Raw genomic sequence first — 18848 nt, 5'->3', positions numbered from 1 at the left:
GTTATAAGTGATAAAAATATAATCCAAAATTGATATTTAGTTACTAGAAAAGCTGTTTTCCTGTTTAATTACAGAATTTTTACATGACTTTTTTTTTAAACATAGATTTTTGATGATTTGTTTAGTATTTGACATTCTGTGTCAAGGAAAAATGTTGGCGGGAAACTCCTATTTCTTGGAAAGGAAACACTTTATGACGTACGGTCGCACTTTTTCGTTTCCATATACGTGAATTCCCAAAATAAAGTTCCCTCTTTCATTCTGGTGGTATTTCGTGTTTTAACCCAGCTGTTAGGCACAAAAAGGTTAAAATTATTGTATGACTGAGACTTTAACTTTATGTTTATAATTATATACAGGATATAGACGGTAAAGGTGTATTTTAACGCCAAGTAAGGTGTCCAATTCTCGTGTGTTTCGAAACATCGAGGGGTTTAAAAAGGACGTAAAACGTTGGACGTATACTGATCCTTAATTTTCATTCTTGTATGTTCATGATTTCAAAATATGGAGAAATCTGCAGTCATAGTAACGTTAGCACAAGAACAGCCTACAGGTATTTGAGTTATCCTTATTCTGTTACTTCTGCCACCAGACATGTAAAATAGTATTTTTCGGCTCGTTTACTATATTTAACGTTTATTGGTATATAAAAACGTAGTCAAAGTAGAAGTTTACAAACTGTTGTAGTGTGTATGCTAAAAAAGTAATTATTTTAAAGCTCTTTGTGACCGTTTTACACTGTAAGTAACATTATATAAAGGCCTATATTAATTTAGTAGACTGTTAATTAAGATTAATAAACTTGTATTATCATTTTTACAGATTACATCCCAGAACATTGTGATGTCCAACCACAGTACGTGTATGAATCGAACATACATTCAAATAATGTACTTGCTACACTTAACGAACAAAGAAGAAGTGGTCTACTATGTGACATGACTGTAATTGTAGAGGTATGCTGCGTTTTATGCTTGTGTTATTTGGTAAACTGTGTGTATGCCAGATTTGCATGGGTTGTTTATAAAATTTTAATCAATACTGCTGTATCAAACCTTAATTTATTAGGGCAAAAATTGGCGCGTGAAAAAATAGCGTGTAAAAATACAAACAAACAGCCAAGTTAATTGCATTTGCCACATTAATCAATAAGATTTCAGATGTTTGACAACTATGAGTGTATTAGCTGTTTTTTAACAATATCACTCCAGGTTTTTAAATTGAAAAACATGCACCCTTTAAACTCACAGTAAGGCCTCTTTGACATGTGTGTTTAAACTTAAAGTACTTTATAACGCCCACTCAGTTAACAGTTAATCATGTATCAACTAAACTATGACAAATAAGACTTGAATGTCTGAGTCAGCACAGAAAGATCATACTTCTAATAAACGCATTAACCCAATGCACTTTCACTTATCACAGATTAGATGAATCATACCATATGCTTATCAGATAACCTTAAGCAAAAAGTTCAAATTCATTAATCTTTATACAGCAAGCCTAGGGTATATTTATAACACATGTTATTTGTAAATGTATTAATCAAATATACTTGGGCCTTGAGGCTCTAGCGTTATGTTAATTCACTCATTATAACTCCTACTAATGAAGAAAATTTAATGAATTAAATCTTATGTTAAGTGGTTCACATACTATAGATTTGATGTTTATTTAAGTATTGTTGCAAAGCAATATCTCAAAAATGTAAAGGAATTTTACTCATTTTATCATTGTCTGTTGAAATTATACTACAAAACAAAAGAGGAACTATATTATACTTCTATGCCTTTGTATATTTGCATGATAAAAATATAGTAGACTTATATAGCTAAAAGTAATCTGTTAGCCTTATTGTGGTCATTTATAAGACTTTATATGCACTCTGAAAGAATAAAGTGTTTTAGACCTATCTATGTCACAGGTTGGAAGTTAATACTTATAACATTGTAGGAACCAGACCAGACAATTTGCTTACACAGCAGTGTGTTTGTTCTTTGAGTTACGAGCTACTTGATATTGTTTAAAATGGGAGCTCACACTTTGTGTGGGTGGAAGAACTGTTAACCCAGTTAATTCTACTTACCAATTGTGGGATGTAAATTTCTTTTGTCTTTTTTCTTTGTTATTTAAAATAGGGAAATACAGGATTTGCTTTAGTACAGAAATGTGGATGTAATTAACCATTTAATTTCTCTGATTATAAAGTCGGACATTTTCTTTGTCATTTTAAATGAAAAAAAACTCTTATTTATAGTCTGTGCTTTGGTGCAAAAGTGTGTATGTAGTTACTATACATATTATTGTCCTATAATGCCAGAAATTTTCTTGGTGATTCAAACTAGAGAAAACTTTGTCATTTTAAAATCTGTCAAAATATTTGTTGCTTAGTAAGAGTAGGAAACTGTTTTGTCATTTTAAAATCTGTGCTTTTAGTGCAGAAGTATTTATAGGTATGTAGTTAACCTATAGCAACAAAGAGCTATTGTTTACACAGCCAAGGAATGGCAACCTCTTAGGCATCGTCCACTTAACCACCATGTATGTAAACAAAGCTACTCATGATGACTAAGCGTTTTAGTCAGCACATTTTCAATAGCGTTTCTGACTCCTATTGTCTTTTACCAAGAAGTTATAAATAGCCTCGGAACTGCTGTAATAACAAATTAAGGTTTACTGTAGAATTTGATGTTGTTTTTTTAATGAAATCAATTAAAGTTACATAACTGTATGCACATAGCATTTCTTATCAACTTTTTAAATATTTAATTCCATTTAGTTGCCAAAGTCTTAAACCTTAGCTATAATTGAAAATTTGAAACCCCCCAAATTAATTAAAAAGTAAAGTATATAATATACTCACCTATACAATATGTAGAGATAGTCTTGTTCATACACACTGCACTAAGACAGTGTTATGTTACTTCTGGCAGGGCCACATTCCTTTATAAGTCTTGGCAGACCAAACCTTGAACATAATACACATTTTTAAACCAGATAAGATGCTAAAAGAGTAATATATTTTTTTGTAACTATTTTACATTGCAGGGTGTTGAACTACAAGCGCATAAAGCAGTATTGGCAGCATGTAGCTCATATTTTAATGGAATTATAACGGACCCTGCCAATGTCAGTCACAATATTGTTCTTGAACTAAGTAGTATAAGCAGGTAAGGACTAATATTATGACATTTATTTGATATATATATATATATATATATATAAATTAATGTGTATGTACCATTGTACCTTTTAGTATAGGCAAATTACTGTGTCAAGGCATAGTAGTGGGTAGCTTGCCTGCCTGTGGCCAATATGCTTTAGGTTTGAGCCTTGATGCTGCTACCATAGTGGGGGTGTGTGGTGTCTTTGGACAAGATGTTTAACGACAATTGCTTTAACACGCTGGTCACTAATGGGTTGTCCAAATTTTAAGGCATTAACTAAAAAAAATCTCTTAAAATATTTACCTACAAAGTTATATACATGGAAACTTGTAAGTGGGCACAACTAAAGTGTATGAAACAGAACTCCTAAAAGTTATAACCACTGTCATTGCCCTGAGAAAGCTGTATTTCACTGGTGTTCCAGTTACATCATTTTTCAGTTGATCAGAATCTTGCAGTAAGCGTGACTTTCATTATGTTAGTACACATGCCCTTTCCCTTACATTTTGTTTCATTTTTCAGTTGATTAAAATGCTGCCGTAAGGGTGACTTTCATTAGGTCAGTACACATACTTACCCTTTCCCCTACATTCTGTGAAACATGAAAAGTTTCAGTCATTTGGGCTAATATTTGTCGAGCAGTATGAACACAAAGCTAACTGTTTGAACAGCATGGGTCGGCGCTCCAGAAATATTTAAAATTTTAAAGTCTATTTCGTATTATTTCCTTTAAAAAGTGAATATACATTTTAATGAGTGATTTTTATTTTTTATTTAAAAAAAGTGATTTTAAACTATAAAGAGTAATTTTTAATATTTTCCTAAAAAGTTCGCCATGTAAAAAATGTTAAAAGTTTTCTACTTCAATACAAAATGCAGTTATAACATGGCTACATAACTACACAGACAGTAGTTTAGTATATAAGCACTTGTGAAGTGCATAGAGCTATGCCAAGATAGCATTCTGCTCAGTCACTCTGACTTTTAACATGCTTTGTTTAATATGCAATTGTTTAATATCCTGAGGGACAAGTGTAATATGCCTTTTTTGTTTTCTGTTTTATATGTCTGCATTAATAGTTTAAATTTTAACTTGCATTTATTTTATATGCCTGACAGAACCAGCTTACATTTTAATGTGTATTGGTATATTATGCCTGGCAGAAACAGTTTACATTTTAACATGCGTGTAACTTACTGATACAGTGTAAGTGATATGCCTTTATATTTTAACATTGTGTAATATTTCCTTTAAATTTTAACATACATGTTTTCTATTACAGACTTGGCATGGAAAGTCTATTAGAATTTGCATATACCTCAAAACTGACCGTGTCACGAGGTAATATCAATCATGTTTTGGCTGCAGCTCGAGAACTAGATGTCAAAAATCTGGAATATTCCTGTCTTAACCTGCTAAAACAGGTTGGTTATTTTTTACGTTAAAAAATAATTTGTTCCTGCAAAAATTTGTATTTTTTTTTGTTTTAAACTTAAAAACTTTCTGACTTTAAATATTTTACTTTGACTTTATTTTTTTTTTACAGAAACTTTTCCAAGAAACCTCTGACCCTACTGCAGTTGCCCAATGTGCAGATGGTTCAAAAGCTTGCAAAAACAGCACAATATCAAGGTACCTTTACATTCAGTAGGCCTATGCTAGTATTTAACATAATGCTTATCTGTAATATAAACAATCGGACTTTTTTTCTCCAGAAAAGTTGTAATGGCTTCCAAAACAACAGACCCCTGTTCAGAAGGTAGGTAATTAGTATTTTATTTTTACTACATATATATATATATATATATACAGAATAGAATATACATTATACATAGTATATATATATATAAAATCATAGGCCTAATGTAAAACAAGAATGACATGTGTATTTACCCCCGGATTTACACTTAAAAATTATTTTACTTCCCAAAAAAAGTTTTTTTTAACTAAGAGTGTCACCTTTATAGCAATGTCATTTCAAAAGCTTTAGTAAAACTTTAAAAAAAATTGTAATGAATATATAAATATATTTTATTGTGTTTTTTTATTTAGGCACCGAATGCTGTGTGGAGACTAAGAACCCATACACCTCGGTAAGTAGAATGTATTAGGTTACAATACAGTTAAGTAAGGGTGTATATAGTGATAACACAAGATCATGCTGCTGGTATTGGCATTTTTAACTTAAATTTCATGTAATTTGAAAAAAATTCGTCATATGTAATAAAGGTAAATAATTCAAACATTTAGACTTGCGAAGATGATGTGAAAAATTCAAAGGGAGACTGCCCTCTAATGGCCAAACTTAGTTTAAACTCGAAACCAACGAGTTCAGACGTTAAACCATCGACTGCTACACCAATACCAGGTTAGATGAGTGAATGTAGCTTATTTATCTTGGCGTGGCAGGGCAACGGCAGTTGTTATAATACAGGTGTTCTGTTTCATACACCTCGTTAAAAAATGTGATAAACTTAACTTATTTGTCTTCGTGTCGTGGGGAAATGACATTTGTTATATGTTCTGTTTCACACACCTCGTGCCCGAAAAAGGGAAGAAAACAACCAATAAAAAATAAAAATAAAAACTGAATACATTCCAGACATAAAGCCCATCACCTCTGTACTGCCTCCCGGTGCTGAAACAATCAACTTATCCTCGTTGCCCAAGGCTCAACAACAGGTATGTGATGTCATAATCAACGGCAATTATGTGGTTTTACTATATTTCCAATTTTGGAAATTATATAGCAACAGTCGTTATAACATGGTTGTTTTATTTCATACACCTCGTGCCCACTTATGTAGTTACTGTTACCATTAAGTGTATTGCCCACATATACACCCACAATGGTAGCAACCTTTAGCCTTAAACCAGTAACCTCTCTACAAACAATTGAGCCATTTCATTTTCCTTATATCTATCTTCCACCTAATACCTTGTCATTCACAGATGATGTTACAACATTTCTTGCAACAGCAAAACTACCGACTCCCATGCACTAAAACTGTGCCATCATGCGATCAACCATCTTACAACAGCCAACAAATAAGGTAAGCCAATTCCTTGCATTACTCCCAATAAAAATTTTAATTTAAATGATTTTTACCAACACCATGGCTCATGGCTCATGGCTCTGAGTTATCTAAATTGCCATTCATACAGAAAAATAAATACCCACAAAGTTACATACACGGTAATTCGTAAGCTGGCATGTGGTGTATGAAACATAACACTCGTGACTCGTGTTAAAACGACTGTCGTTATCCCGCCACGTGATGATAAATAAGTAACTAAAATTACCTTTTACCCCATATTTCTCAGGTACCCTACTAAAGTACCTTATGACCCATCATCATATGATCGTCCCATGTGCACGATATCATATTCACAAAGTTCTCACGTCAATAAATGTGGATCAAATTATAACTCGGACACTGACGAAGCATTAAGCGCTGATGATGATTCAGAACGAAGTTTGTAAGTTTTAATGTATCATATTATGTCCACTGTGGTGTCCTAAAAAGAACAAACAGAACACAACTGGTATTTTTATGTATGGAACTTAGGAGTTACATTTAATTACAAGAAAATGACCAACCAAATCTGAGGTTTTAAAAATATATGCAGCAACTTTTGGCTCATCCTATTTGTATAGTCCCGTACCAGCAGAGTAAAAGTTGTTTTAAGCAAAAAAATGAGGTGTGTAAACATAAGATCGCCCCTGTTTTGACATCAGGCACCCTTAACATTATAAAAAAGAATAAAAAGAATAATTTGTGTTCCATTTCCAGCTACATGCAAGGTAAATGTGCTGGCAACTACTCGAGTGAAAATTGTGGAAAACTCCGGAAACAATCTGATGTTGTCCTTCCGTTCTCCATAAACGAGATCACCAAACTCCCGAGGACACAACTGCAAGAACTGCTCAATCGGAACCCCTCACTTTCCCCACAACAAGTAAATCGTTTGTTTTTCTATTGTTCTTGGTCTATGTTAGGTTTACCGCAATTTTTTTGGATATTTTTGCCTCTAGCTAATTTTTTTTCTTACCGTAATTTGTGTTTTTTAGCATTTTTTCACTTTTGATAAAAATATTTGTCTTTTAGATAACTGCAATCCATGAGATCAGGAGGAGGGGAAAGAACAGAATCGCTGCTCAAAGATGTAGAAAGAGGAAAATGGATTGTATCAGATCTTTACAGGTTTTACAAGGCTGTTGTTACGAACAAATATAAATTTTATTTAGGAACTTTTGGGTTTTATTTTTTTCGATTTGTTTTTGACTGCTTTTTTTAAAGTTTTGTGCCAGATTAATGATTTTGTTTTCAATTCCCCTTGTAAATTTTTTCTCATTTCCGTTTTCAGTGCCAACTTGAACAGTTACGAGAAGAACATTTAAACCTAATGGGAGAAAGAAGGACTTGTCAGGATAAATCACTCAAACTTGCTGAGATGTTTCAAAAACGATATGAACAGGTGAGGTGTGGGGTCTTGACAGTGAGCATGAGGTGTATGAATACACCATGTGTGTCTTGTGTATGAGAAGACACCCATGTTATAACTCAACAGTGAGCATGAGGTGTATGAATACACCATGTATGATTTGTGTATAATAAGACACCCATGTTATAACTCGACAGCAAGCATGAGGTGTACAAGTAAATCAAGTAATATAATATTTCTATTTTCAGGTTTTCTCGGATTTCAAGCTTTGTAAACAAAGTAGCGAAACCAGTGAAGCGTGCCCGGAGACCGAAAACTCTGATAGCGCCCCTGGTGACCATATTGTCGCTTCTATGGCCGACTATTTTAAGGTTAATGCTATTTCTATTATGAATTTTTACAATTTATGTGGAGAATCTATAGATTACTGTACATTTTAAGATTTAATCACGATTTTGATTTAGTTAGTTTACTTAACCACAAATCTTGATGATGTTTTACTGTTTGGCAGACGAAACGTCGTTCCTTTAAGATCACACTAAAACAAAAGATTTTCATAAAAACAACTTATTTCCAGATGGAGTCCGACAATGCTAGAGAACTTGCCGAAAGGTTTTGTAAACTACCGTGTTCTACCCTTCCCCCATTCTCCCTGTGCTCTGTGATGTCACAATCATGCCCTATGATGTCATCACCATGCTCTATGATGTCACAACAAGATGTTGTAGTTGTGTGTGATGGAGAAGACAGTGTTGCCGGTGAGTTTCATTTTTTTGATCTGGCATCACTGAAAAAATTAATGTAATAGACAGTGAGCAAATGCAGTATGCACCATGTGTGTCTGGTGTATAAGAAGACACCCATGTTATAACTCAACAGTGAGCATGAAGTGTATGAATACACCATGTGTGTCTGGTGTATAAGAAGACACCTTTGTTATAACTCAACAGTGAGCATAAGGTGTATGAATACACCATGTGTGTCTGGTGTATAAGAAGACACCCATGTTATAACTCAACAGTGAGCATAAGGTGTATGAATACACCATGTGTGTCTGGTGTATAAGAAGACACCCATGTTATAACTCAACAGTGAGCATGAGGTGTATGAATACACCATGTGTGTCTGGTGTATAAGAAGACACCCTTGTTATAACTCAACAGTGAGCATAAGGTGTATGAATACACCATGTGTGTCTGGTGTATAAGAAGAAACCCATGTTATAACTCAACAGTGAGCATAAGGTGTATGAATACACCATGTGTGTCTGATGTATGAGAAGACACTCATGTTATAACTCGACAGTGAACATGAAGTGTATGAATACAGCATATAAAATGTTACAACCTATGACTGGACAGTGAGCACCAACCATAACCCTCTTATCCCAACAGACATGTGTGCCAAACCTTGTAGTCCAAGCGGCTGTTCCACCAACTCATACACCTCCGAACTAACGGAGCCCCATCCTGAGGTTACAACTGTACAAGAAGGGGCGGAAAAAGCCCCCTCCTTACAAGGGGTAACCCATAACCCCCCAACAAGCCCCAAAAAAATGGACGTAGATACGCCGAGAGTTTACGTCACTAAAGAAACTGAATTTCGGCCGACATAATTTAATCGTGTGATTTTCTTTATTTCAAATGCGAATTAAAATTAGGTCATTTTGCTTTACCAACTTAAAAGGTTAATGTTTCATACACTCGATTACAGTTAAATGGTCACATATTGAACAAAGTGCATATGTTAATATAAATATATAGGGGTAAGTTATCCATGTTTTTATTATGTTCCATTTGGTAGTAGACAAAGACTGTTAACAGAATCATATAACCGTATCCTCACGATCATAAAGTAAATGTAATATGTGATATTATCTGCTAACAGTATCCGTCTTAACCCAAAGTACTACGAATGTTAAGTTCTATTTCCGACGTTTTTTGGCTAAATTTGTGCCCATGCTATTTACATTCGTGTTCCATTAATTAGAGGAATGTTTCTTTTACCAAAAAAAGCAGTTTTAATGGACATTTGGCAGTGGCTCACTACATATTCATTAATTTTTAATTGATTTTTAGTTTTACCGAAAGTGTAAAAATCATTTTACTCAATTTTATTCCGAAAAAAAGTACATGGTTTTTGTCGAAAGTGAAAAATTTTAATTTTTTTCCTAAGATGAAAAGATGCGAAGTTTTTAATTTTTTTTTCAAAAATAAGCAGTTCCCTAATAATGCCTCTGATTGCCATTCTAGTATTAAGTGTCCTTATTTATTTTTGTCTTTGTAGAAACTGTTGTTTGTACATTGGTGTAGAGAGTCTGTTTCACGTACCTGTATGTTCTCATACAGCTGCAAGTTCTGTGGCTAGGAAGCTTGGGACCAGTTTTCTGACACTTTTGATCATTTATTTGAGTTAATAATTTGTTTAAAGTAAAAATGATAAAAGTATGAAAATTGAGCATTTTCGTAGAAAACATTATACAGTTTTATATGTAGGATTGGCTACTTTAGGTTATAGAAATGGTAGGTCATTTAAATCGGGTACTTCATGCTAGAAACAGTTGCTACTTTAGGCAGACAGAGCTACTTTTGGCTGGATATGTTCGCTAATTTAGACGGCTATTTATAACGACTTCTAGCCAGATACAGTAGCGGAATAGCGGCCACTTTCCCAGCTTTAGCGTGTACGGTCCTCACTCTTAAATCGTATGAAGGGAAAATGGGACACCTTTTCATATTCTATTTTTCTGTCCAATTTGGTATCTATTTTTCTGTCCAATTTGGTAGTAAACAAAGAACATTTAATGAATTAAAAACCCGTATCCTCAGAACTTCCATAAATCGTTAACACGATCAAGATATTTGTAAAATGTGCTAAAGGTGTCCCATCGTATCCCAAAGTGCTATATAATTACACAATAAAGCAATAAATACGTAAAGTTGGTACAGTTTATTCTGAATTCGTAGATATGAAAATCAACAGTGCGACATATATGGAGCATACAGCTAAACACAGCACTTCAATATTCTGTTCTAAAACAACGTGGTAAAGAAATTCTCTTCTGAAAAATAATACCAGGATTAAAATACCTTCATAATTTATGTGGCTGGCGTTGGTGGAAAGCCACTACGGCACGACAAGCCCCCAGCCAAAGGTAGTGGGTTTCTACTTAGGTGAGAAACCCTTGCGGGATGTTACTGTCCACGCAGGTTAAAGTACCCCAATAGACAAAAATTGTACAACGAATACAAATAACACGCCGACAAAAAGACAAAAATATTACTACGAGTGCAGAGAAAAATTGTGCCAAACGTGCAACAAACACAACAGCTCAATCATACAAAAAGGGGACAAGCAAAAAGTAATTAACGCGGACATGATCATTGAAACATATTCAAAGAAAATATGGTTCAAATCCTGAAGGATAATCATTTGCAGTGTACACCATATTGAATGTCCGACCCCAAGGAATCGAAGCCAACAACAGCTCCGTATGTCCTAACCCCAAGATAAGTCGCCATGTTGGTACCGCGATACTCTCGTTATATCTTCACGCAATATAATATCGTTCGGCTGCTACGCACCGCATCGACCGTTACGAAACTGCGCCCGGTGGTTACGAACCGCATTGACAGTGACCTAAATGCCTAGCGTAGCATCACTGGCGGCGACGTCCACGCAACAACCTGGCCGTGACGCAACTCAATCAAAACTGACGTAACCGCACCGAACGCAGGGTCAGGACAATGCTCTGACCCACCGTATCGACGTCGTAGCGCAATTGTGACGTGGCCATCGTCCCAATCGCGCTACATGACGTTTCAATATATAGTTATTAACGTTGGGAAGTTTAAGTTACATTTATTGAAATGAATTATCATAAGTTACATTTATTGAAATGAATTATCATAACATTTATTAAAACTTAATTTAATTAGGGGGAATTTAAAATACAAGGGAATTTAAGTGTTAAAAAGGCGCGTATATTATAAAGTGTGTTAATATATACCAGAGTATTTGTGTACCAATACAGCGTTCTCACCAAGCGATTAGGTCTATACAGAATCGCTGAAAGATTCAATCTTTGTAGACGAAGTACCCAATAGAGTGTATAACAACAAAATCCGATCCAGCAGGATGTTCGCCATAATTTCATTGCATATATTTCAGTGACATGCAAAATGCACTATAGTAGTGACTTTCAAAAACAGCTGGCAAACGTTAGATCCAGCAAAAATGACTAGCAACACAAAATGACTGGCAACACTGTAAGAGTGCACCAGTCAAGGGACAACCAGTCTGGCAACACTGTAAAAGTGCTTCCCAATCATTCAACACACAATAATAAACACTCAAAACCTCAAACCGGCATCCTTTATCGGCGTCTTCGTCTTTGTTCTTCGTCTGCGAATACAGGAAACATTAGTTACACAACTTGTTACATATATACGTAAAATGCATTCCATTTACAATGTATCTCATTTTACTTAAATAATTTATACTTAACTATAAGGTATTGTATACTTTACTTAAAATTCCTATTTGTTTTTATTATCAAACTATACCTTGTGCCTTTTTTGCGGTTTCATTCGCCGGCTTTTCTGCAACAATATAATCGTTAAAACACATCGTGTACATTATTACGTCACAACTACCTTCATTTAGAGCTTCGTAACTCGTTCGCTTGGTACTCTGTGACGTCACATACCGTTTTCTAAAAATATAAAACATCCTAGAACTGCCTTCTTCAAGTTATGAAAACTATTAAGTGACAAAACAAAATAGCTTACGAAGTGGGTTCTTCTGTTGCGTCATCACCACTTCGTGACGTCACATCAGCGATGCTTCTAGAAAAGAGCTTATGTACGTTATAATGCCAATTGTGATTTATACTTTACCGATTCTTTGAACTTCTTTCTTCATTTGCGCAAACCCGCAGCAAAAATATAATTACAATAAATTAAAACATATCATCAACGTGCCTTGCGCAAACATAAAACGTGCTTGGGGCCCCATGATAAAAAGCGTCGCGAAACGCACGCGCAGAATAAACGCATTATGACGTGGCTAGCGATGACGTAGTTATCGCAAGCGAAAGCGAACGCTGTGACGCGATGTTCTACCGATTTTAGCGACATAATGAGTAAAATTGTGACGTAGCAAGTTAATGAAGCGATTGTGACGTAACGAACGCAATATTAACATTCCGATGCCACGTCGCAGGTTACGTATCTACTGACGTATTAAAGAACTGTCGAGCAAATCCTGAAATAATAAATTAACGATAAAAGTAAACTAACAATAAATTAGAATGTAATGTAAAACGCAAGGCACGTTACTGTTATAATAATAATAATGTAGTATTAGTAACAACAATACAGTAATATAATAGTAAAAGTAGCGTAGTAAAACACTACGAAAGTATAATAGTAATAGAAAGTAATACAAATTTAGTTTAAATTTAAATAGTACTTAACTCAAACCTTGAGATTAAATCCAATACATTGTAGCAGTTGAAGTAACAGCAGCATCCGAAGTGTGGTCGTTGTGTACATGTGGCTCAATTGCTCCGGTTTATAAGCATGGTAAAGAAAAAGCGGGGTGAGGCAATCAACGCTTAGAATTTCAGTGTTTCCTGTCATTTTTTACTTTGTTTTCTCTTCATCTCCGTTTAATATTTTAACATCGCGGAAACACTGCTGGTTTAAGGCGCAGGGCACATTTAAATGAATGGTTTTCCTCGCGTGGCGGGCAAAAACAGTCATTATAACTTGAGTGTTCTGTTTCAGACACCGCATGCCTGCTTACGAGTTACCGCGTATGTAACTTTTTGAGCGAAACTTGCGGCATTTGATTAACATAATTAACGTAGAGACATGTTTTCGTCCCATTTGGTAGTAAACAAATAACATTTGTAAATTTATATGACTGTATCCTCACGACCCTAAAAGCGCGTTGTTAATTGTTACAAAAAACGATTAGGAAATATGGGTTATTATGTGCGAAAAGTTATCCCATCTTACACTACAGTACTATGGCCAGTTATAAACATTTCTATATTACCCAATACATAAAGGAGGCATCTCGTTTTGGGTGTTGTTTTTAGACCGCAGAAAAGGAGGCTAACCTGAACCTATATTAAGACGCAACCGAAGCGTAAAACGGGAAGTACTGAGCTGCGCATTCGTGCGCGTAATAGAAAGGCTTACTGTTTTTAGTTACTCAGAAATTTTGGAAAGTCCTAACATGCTGATTTAGTGGTTTTAAAAACCCATGATATGTATAAGTTGCCTGTACGTTTACTGCAGTATTTGCCAGTTTTATAAAATGCCAACAACGAACTTGGAAGTTTACCATGCGATTTTAGTGTTTATTTAATGTAAAGATATATGCATGAAGTTTTTAATACAGAAGCTGCAATGCTTTTTTCGTTGGATTTTTATGAAATTTGAATAACGTTTTTAGTCGTGCAAATGGGTTGTTAGGATATGGATTACAATTATTACAGCTGCAGTCGTACAGAATGGAAAACAAGAAAACTTAAAACGTTTTAATTGTCAGTATACGATAAAGATTTGGCTAGCGTTATGCAATTATTATATACTAGGGCACTTATTGTGTTATATATAGTGGGGTGGGGGAAGATGGGACACCTTTAGCACATATAATATCTAAGTGCCCAGATCGTGTTTTAAACAATTAACAACGGTTTATTGAAGTCGTGAGAATACGATTTTATAATTCTTTGAATTTTCTTTGTTTACTACCAAATGGGATGAGAAAATAGAATGAAAAGGTGTCCCATCTTCCCCCACCCTACTATATAATTAGGTGGGGAAAGATAGGACGCCTTTTTGTCTATTTTCTCGTCAAACTTGGTAGTAAACAAAAAACATTTCAAAGACCATAAAACACAAAACCGTATGCTCACAACTCCCATAGACTTGTTAATTCAGGATATTTAGATATTAAGTGCTAAAGGTGTCCCATCTTACCCCACAGTACTATGTGTTATATATACCAGTACGCATTTTCATGATTATACTTTTATATAAACAAATCATTTATGCAGATATTGATTTGAAAATCTAGGATTCTGCAAATATGTGCGCAAGATACACGTTTACCATAAGTCTGTTCGTTATAATTAAACTGGCAGATTTTGCGGGGGATGGCTTTTTATTGTACTGGCTGATACACTTTAACGAAATCAGGTACGTTATCTTATGTTATGGTTTCCTTTTGTAGGCATGTGACCGTGACATTGCGAAATTTCTTGTTTTTCAAGGCATGGCGGTCGTATTTAAACACATTAAACGCACGTATAGGCCTACCATTTGTTAGTATAATTTAAAGCATTCGCCAAAAATCTTAATTTTTGCACAATTACAACTTTGAAATTTAATACCAATTTCCAGCCGTTAGATTGGACTTTATAAATACCCCAGGTCCCCTCGCATTTTTCGCTGTAGGAACACACTCAAAAAGAAACCAATGCTGAAGCGAAATGTACTGCCTGGTTAAAAAAAATATACCAATTTACATTTACGAAGTTATAAATCAGAATATTAGATCACGCTATAGATAAAAAGTGTTGGAAAGAGTGTCAATTAAAAAGCGTGGCTGTTACAGGCAATTGGCCTTATAGGGCGTGTACACCTTATTTAGATATAACAGACCGATACATGGTCTGCATAGCATGTAAAGCCATACAAAAAAGTAAAGCCATACAATTAGGTTAGTGGTAAAATGACTTTCCACTTTCTAACATCCATGTTTTTCAGTTTATTTAGCTTTCAAACGTTCGCAATAAGGAACTCCGTCCCGGCATTTCAAAACACGAGTTATTGTAAGAATTTCCAGTTCTTTGAGCAAAATTCCGAACTAGTTACCTCGTAAGTATAAATGACATTGTACTGTTCAAGACCATTTTGATCCAAATATAATCATATGATTATGTTATTTACAGTACGACTCCAACTTACTGCTTAAACAACTCTATAGTAAAACCAGACGAAAACCTGATTAAATTCAAACGCAATTGTAGAACGCGCAAAGCGTTTTGCATGAAATTTAATAATTAGAATTAGAATTTGTATAAGACTGTAACACGCGAGAAAATCAACGCAGGCCTTGTACCACGAATGGGACATGTTTTCATTCTCTTTTTATCACATGTGGTAGCAAACAAAGATTATTTTTCAGAATCGTATACCCGTATTCTCACGACTCTTAAAAGAATGTTGTTAATTGTTAAAACACGATTAGGAAATATGAGGGTATTATGTGCTAACGGTATCCATCTTACCCCACAGTACTATACTACAATAAACATTTTTTTACAATCTTTTCGACAGAAATTTTCAAGACAGCACAATAGTTACATGGGCGTACTTGGTTATTGCTGGCTTCAGTTTCATCTTGCTCCCTGCAGTTATAGCAGTATCTAATCCACCACGTTTTGACGGAGACGAAGGCGTATCAGACGAAGACGACTATATTGGTGCGTATTTAAGCTACCGAGGGTGGTATACGAGCCTGGCATCTGTAAAAAGAGTACAGTCGCAATCAAATGCTGGAAAAAGTTTGCTAATAATATTAACAAAAAAGTTAGATAAAAAGTATGGTGGTATAGTTAAATACGCGTAAAAACTACGTCTATATACACAATGGGACTTCAGATTTGGCCAAAAGGGTCTATTACTCCAACACCCAGGTTGCTATTTTCATAGACCTGATTAGATGTTAAAACCCTGTCACGTTTTAAAGGTCTTTTCAGTTTTACTGTTGCAACTATTTTTGTTTTCCCTCCAGATTACACATTCCGCAAAGAGGAAAGAGGAATAAAACGAGTGCTCCGTTACGCTACAGTAATTTTGCTCGCTCTTTTTCATGACGTCACACTCGCCGCTTTAGCAACTGATGCCTTGTCGTTGGTTTTATCCCCTGTTGGTCTGAGGTGAGAATACATTTTAAACACTAACTGATGACGTCATAAAAGCGGTGACGTCATGAGAACCCACGCTCGTGGGTAGTGCGAATGTTTCTAGACCAGAGTTTACGAGTTTGGGGCTTAAAGCTGCTACCGTTGTGGGCGTATGTGTCCTTGGGCAAGACACTTAACCATAAATGCTCCAACCCAGCTTTCAGTTTTGGGCTGTCTGCCATGCAGAAAATACAATTACCCACAAGGTGTATACGTGTAAGTGGGCACAAGACATATGAAACAGAACACCTGTGCTATCACGACTATCGTTGCCCTAAGAACAAATAAGTTACATTCATTCAAACCAAGTTAAAACATCATTTTTTCTTCAGATGTTGGAAATGCCATACGTCGTTTACATCAGCATGCAACAATTTGAGTCCACTAAGCGATTGGAACGATTCTCATATTTTCCCACTATCTATGTAAGTGGTATATAGTACGGCGGGGTAAAATGGATACTGATGTTAGAAAATAATATCCCATATTTCCGAACTAACGTAATCACCAAAAGCGGGCACGAGGTGTATAAAACGGACCACCCGTGTTACAACAACTGTCGTTGCCCTATCACGCAAAGATAAAGAAGTTGAATTCATTTATCAAATCCTGAATAATTATTTATATTGCTCTCTAGCGACTTCTACTGGTTAATTGCAGTTGGTGGAAAACTTTTAAGCGTGATGATGTCAGTTGGTTATGTTGGATTTTTGGAAGCTGAATATCGTTACCAACGTTATGTTATGCAGGTATTTTAAATGACCGCAACGTGTACTGGGTTCAAGTCTCACACATAACACTTATTTGCCGTAATTACCAGTCATGAAACCCAGAGTTTACAGGTCCAAGGCTTGATTATGCTACCATTGTGGGCGTAAGTGTGTATTGGGCAAGACACTTAACGTCAGCAATTGCTTCAACATAGTGGTCCCTTATGCGCTGTCTAAAATGTAACCATACAATACAAATAAATAAAATATTCCTCCAAAGTTTTACCAGCTAATTAGCAATCTCACACCTTACTATTTTTCTCCGTCGCTTAGCAACAGAGGCAGCTCCTAATCCTTCGTCGTCACTTCGGAGGCTCACCCAGTCAAAAACCAAGGAACCATTGCTGCGAATTATTCATTGCGTTTTTGATCTTATGTTTTCTTGCCTTGCTTGTTGTAGCAGCGATGACCACAGCGCCCGTGTCGGTTCTTATGTACACGAAGTAAGTGGTATTTCTATCATTATTTTGTACATAAAAATACATAAGATCAAAAACAGGAATTAAAAAAAAATCACGCACAAATTTGCATACGTTGCAACTCGTAAGCTGGCACCAGGTGTGTAAAACCGAACACCCGTGTGTGTTACCGGCTGTGTTGCCCCTCCATGCAAGGATAAATGGGTTACATTCATTCATATTTAACATGGGTAACGTACTGTAGCGTGACACGCCACGGGACCTGAAATTCAAGCACGAGTTATTGGTTCATTACCCCGAATTCAAGTACGAGTTGGCCTATTACTATGATATACATTATGCTCTAACGGTATCTATCTTACCCACAGTACTATATAAAGTGAATTTTATTACCCTATTTAACTGTAACATGTTTCTAACAGATTGAGCGCAGTATTGTCCTTACAGTCAACACTAACGTCTCCGATTCTCATTGCGGCAATTGTAGGCGTTTGTACATGGGGCGCATTTCTCATACTTTTCGTTGTACCAACGTTGTACACATTCGCGTTATGCGCGAATAAGAAATGTTGTAGATCTGATTAAAGAAAACGACTCTCCTTGCACGTCACGCGAGGATGAAACAAATTACATTCATTCAAGATTTAAATGACGGTCAAACATTTAACTTTAAAACTTACATGTCTGCCGGTTGTTTGCGATCAGTTGTTGATACAAACTAGAGGCAACACCCGTCTCATAACGACTGCCGTTTCTCCGCCATGATAAATAAATGACATCCATTCGTTTAACCTGCATTCTGCTTTTTAAGCGAAATAAAGTAGTAATTTCTGAAATAACAAGTGTAGAATATATTTTTTAGTGTATGTCAAATGTTTTCTATAGATTATTACCTTTTTGTAAATACTATATTAGAATATACGCTTTTATATAATTTGATTGCAATTAAACAATGAGACCTACCTGTATTTTGCTGAGCGCTTAATAAAGTTCATACGTTATCTGATTGGTAAGTTTGAATTTGCTTCCTTTCTTGTGATTGGTTGAGATACAGAA

At 35.3% G+C, this 18848-nt stretch overlaps 2 protein-coding genes and 1 long non-coding RNA gene across 4 annotated transcripts; 2 read left to right on the top strand and 1 right to left on the bottom strand.

Annotated features, from left to right (window-relative positions):
* Positions 1 to 332: 332 nt before the first annotated feature.
* On the top strand, positions 333 to 9842 carry LOC149734923 (transcription regulator protein BACH1-like). Its single transcript, XM_089880350.1, has 17 exons — positions 333 to 556; positions 826 to 959; positions 3052 to 3173; positions 4454 to 4595; positions 4718 to 4803; positions 4887 to 4930; positions 5224 to 5264; positions 5422 to 5539; positions 5774 to 5853; positions 6124 to 6224; positions 6496 to 6651; positions 6966 to 7131; positions 7281 to 7376; positions 7540 to 7650; positions 7866 to 7988; positions 8195 to 8375; positions 9012 to 9842. Exons 1-17 carry the CDS (start codon positions 508 to 510, stop codon positions 9230 to 9232), a joined length of 1971 nt encoding a protein of 656 aa, XP_089736476.1. The 5' UTR covers positions 333 to 507; the 3' UTR covers positions 9233 to 9842.
* Positions 9843 to 10551: 709 nt separating this feature from the next.
* Positions 10552 to 14352, bottom strand: LOC149734922 (uncharacterized). 2 transcript variants are annotated; one of them, XR_016385150.1, is made up of 5 exons: positions 12516 to 14352; positions 12408 to 12464; positions 12273 to 12331; positions 12183 to 12218; positions 10552 to 12021 (listed from the first exon to the last, which is right to left on the bottom strand). It is a non-coding gene; the product is annotated as an uncharacterized LOC149734922 (long non-coding RNA). The 2 variants fall into 2 exon arrangements; XR_016385149.1 differs by having other exon boundaries at positions 12408 to 14352.
* Positions 14353 to 14663: 311 nt separating this feature from the next.
* On the top strand, positions 14664 to 18793 carry LOC149734921 (uncharacterized). Its single transcript, XM_089879518.1, has 8 exons — positions 14664 to 14831; positions 15402 to 15512; positions 15975 to 16120; positions 16432 to 16576; positions 16936 to 17028; positions 17241 to 17352; positions 17647 to 17816; positions 18215 to 18793. The coding sequence occupies exons 1-8, from the start codon at positions 14722 to 14724 to the stop codon at positions 18375 to 18377; spliced, it is 1050 nt and encodes a 349-aa protein (XP_089735644.1). The 5' UTR covers positions 14664 to 14721; the 3' UTR covers positions 18378 to 18793.
* The last annotated feature ends 55 nt before the right edge of the window (positions 18794 to 18848 follow it).

Source organism: Ciona robusta, chromosome 6, assembly GCF_009617815.1.
Source record: "Ciona robusta chromosome 6, ASM961781v2".
In the NCBI taxonomy this organism is placed as follows: Eukaryota; Metazoa; Chordata; class Ascidiacea; order Phlebobranchia; family Cionidae; genus Ciona; species Ciona robusta.
Note: the sequence above shows the minus strand (reverse complement) of the source record. Positions and strands in the feature narration are given on the sequence as shown.

Bases quoted from the DNA above. Each gene is read 5' to 3' on its own strand.
- LOC149734923 (XM_089880350.1), top strand. From the start codon at position 508: ATGGAGAAATCTGCAGTCATAGTAACGTTAGCACAAGAACAGCCTACA. The intron at 960-3,051 runs GTATGCTGCGTT...TTTACATTGCAG, and splicing joins ACATGACTGTAATTGTAGAG to GGTGTTGAACTACAAGCGCA. The intron at 6,225-6,495 runs GTAAGCCAATTC...CATATTTCTCAG, and splicing joins TACAACAGCCAACAAATAAG to GTACCCTACTAAAGTACCTT.
- LOC149734921 (XM_089879518.1), top strand. From the start codon at position 14,722: ATGTGCGCAAGATACACGTTTACCATAAGTCTGTTCGTTATAATTAAA. The intron at 16,577-16,935 runs GTGAGAATACAT...TTTTTTCTTCAG, and splicing joins TTATCCCCTGTTGGTCTGAG to ATGTTGGAAATGCCATACGT. The intron at 17,353-17,646 runs GTATTTTAAATG...TCCGTCGCTTAG, and splicing joins ACCAACGTTATGTTATGCAG to CAACAGAGGCAGCTCCTAAT.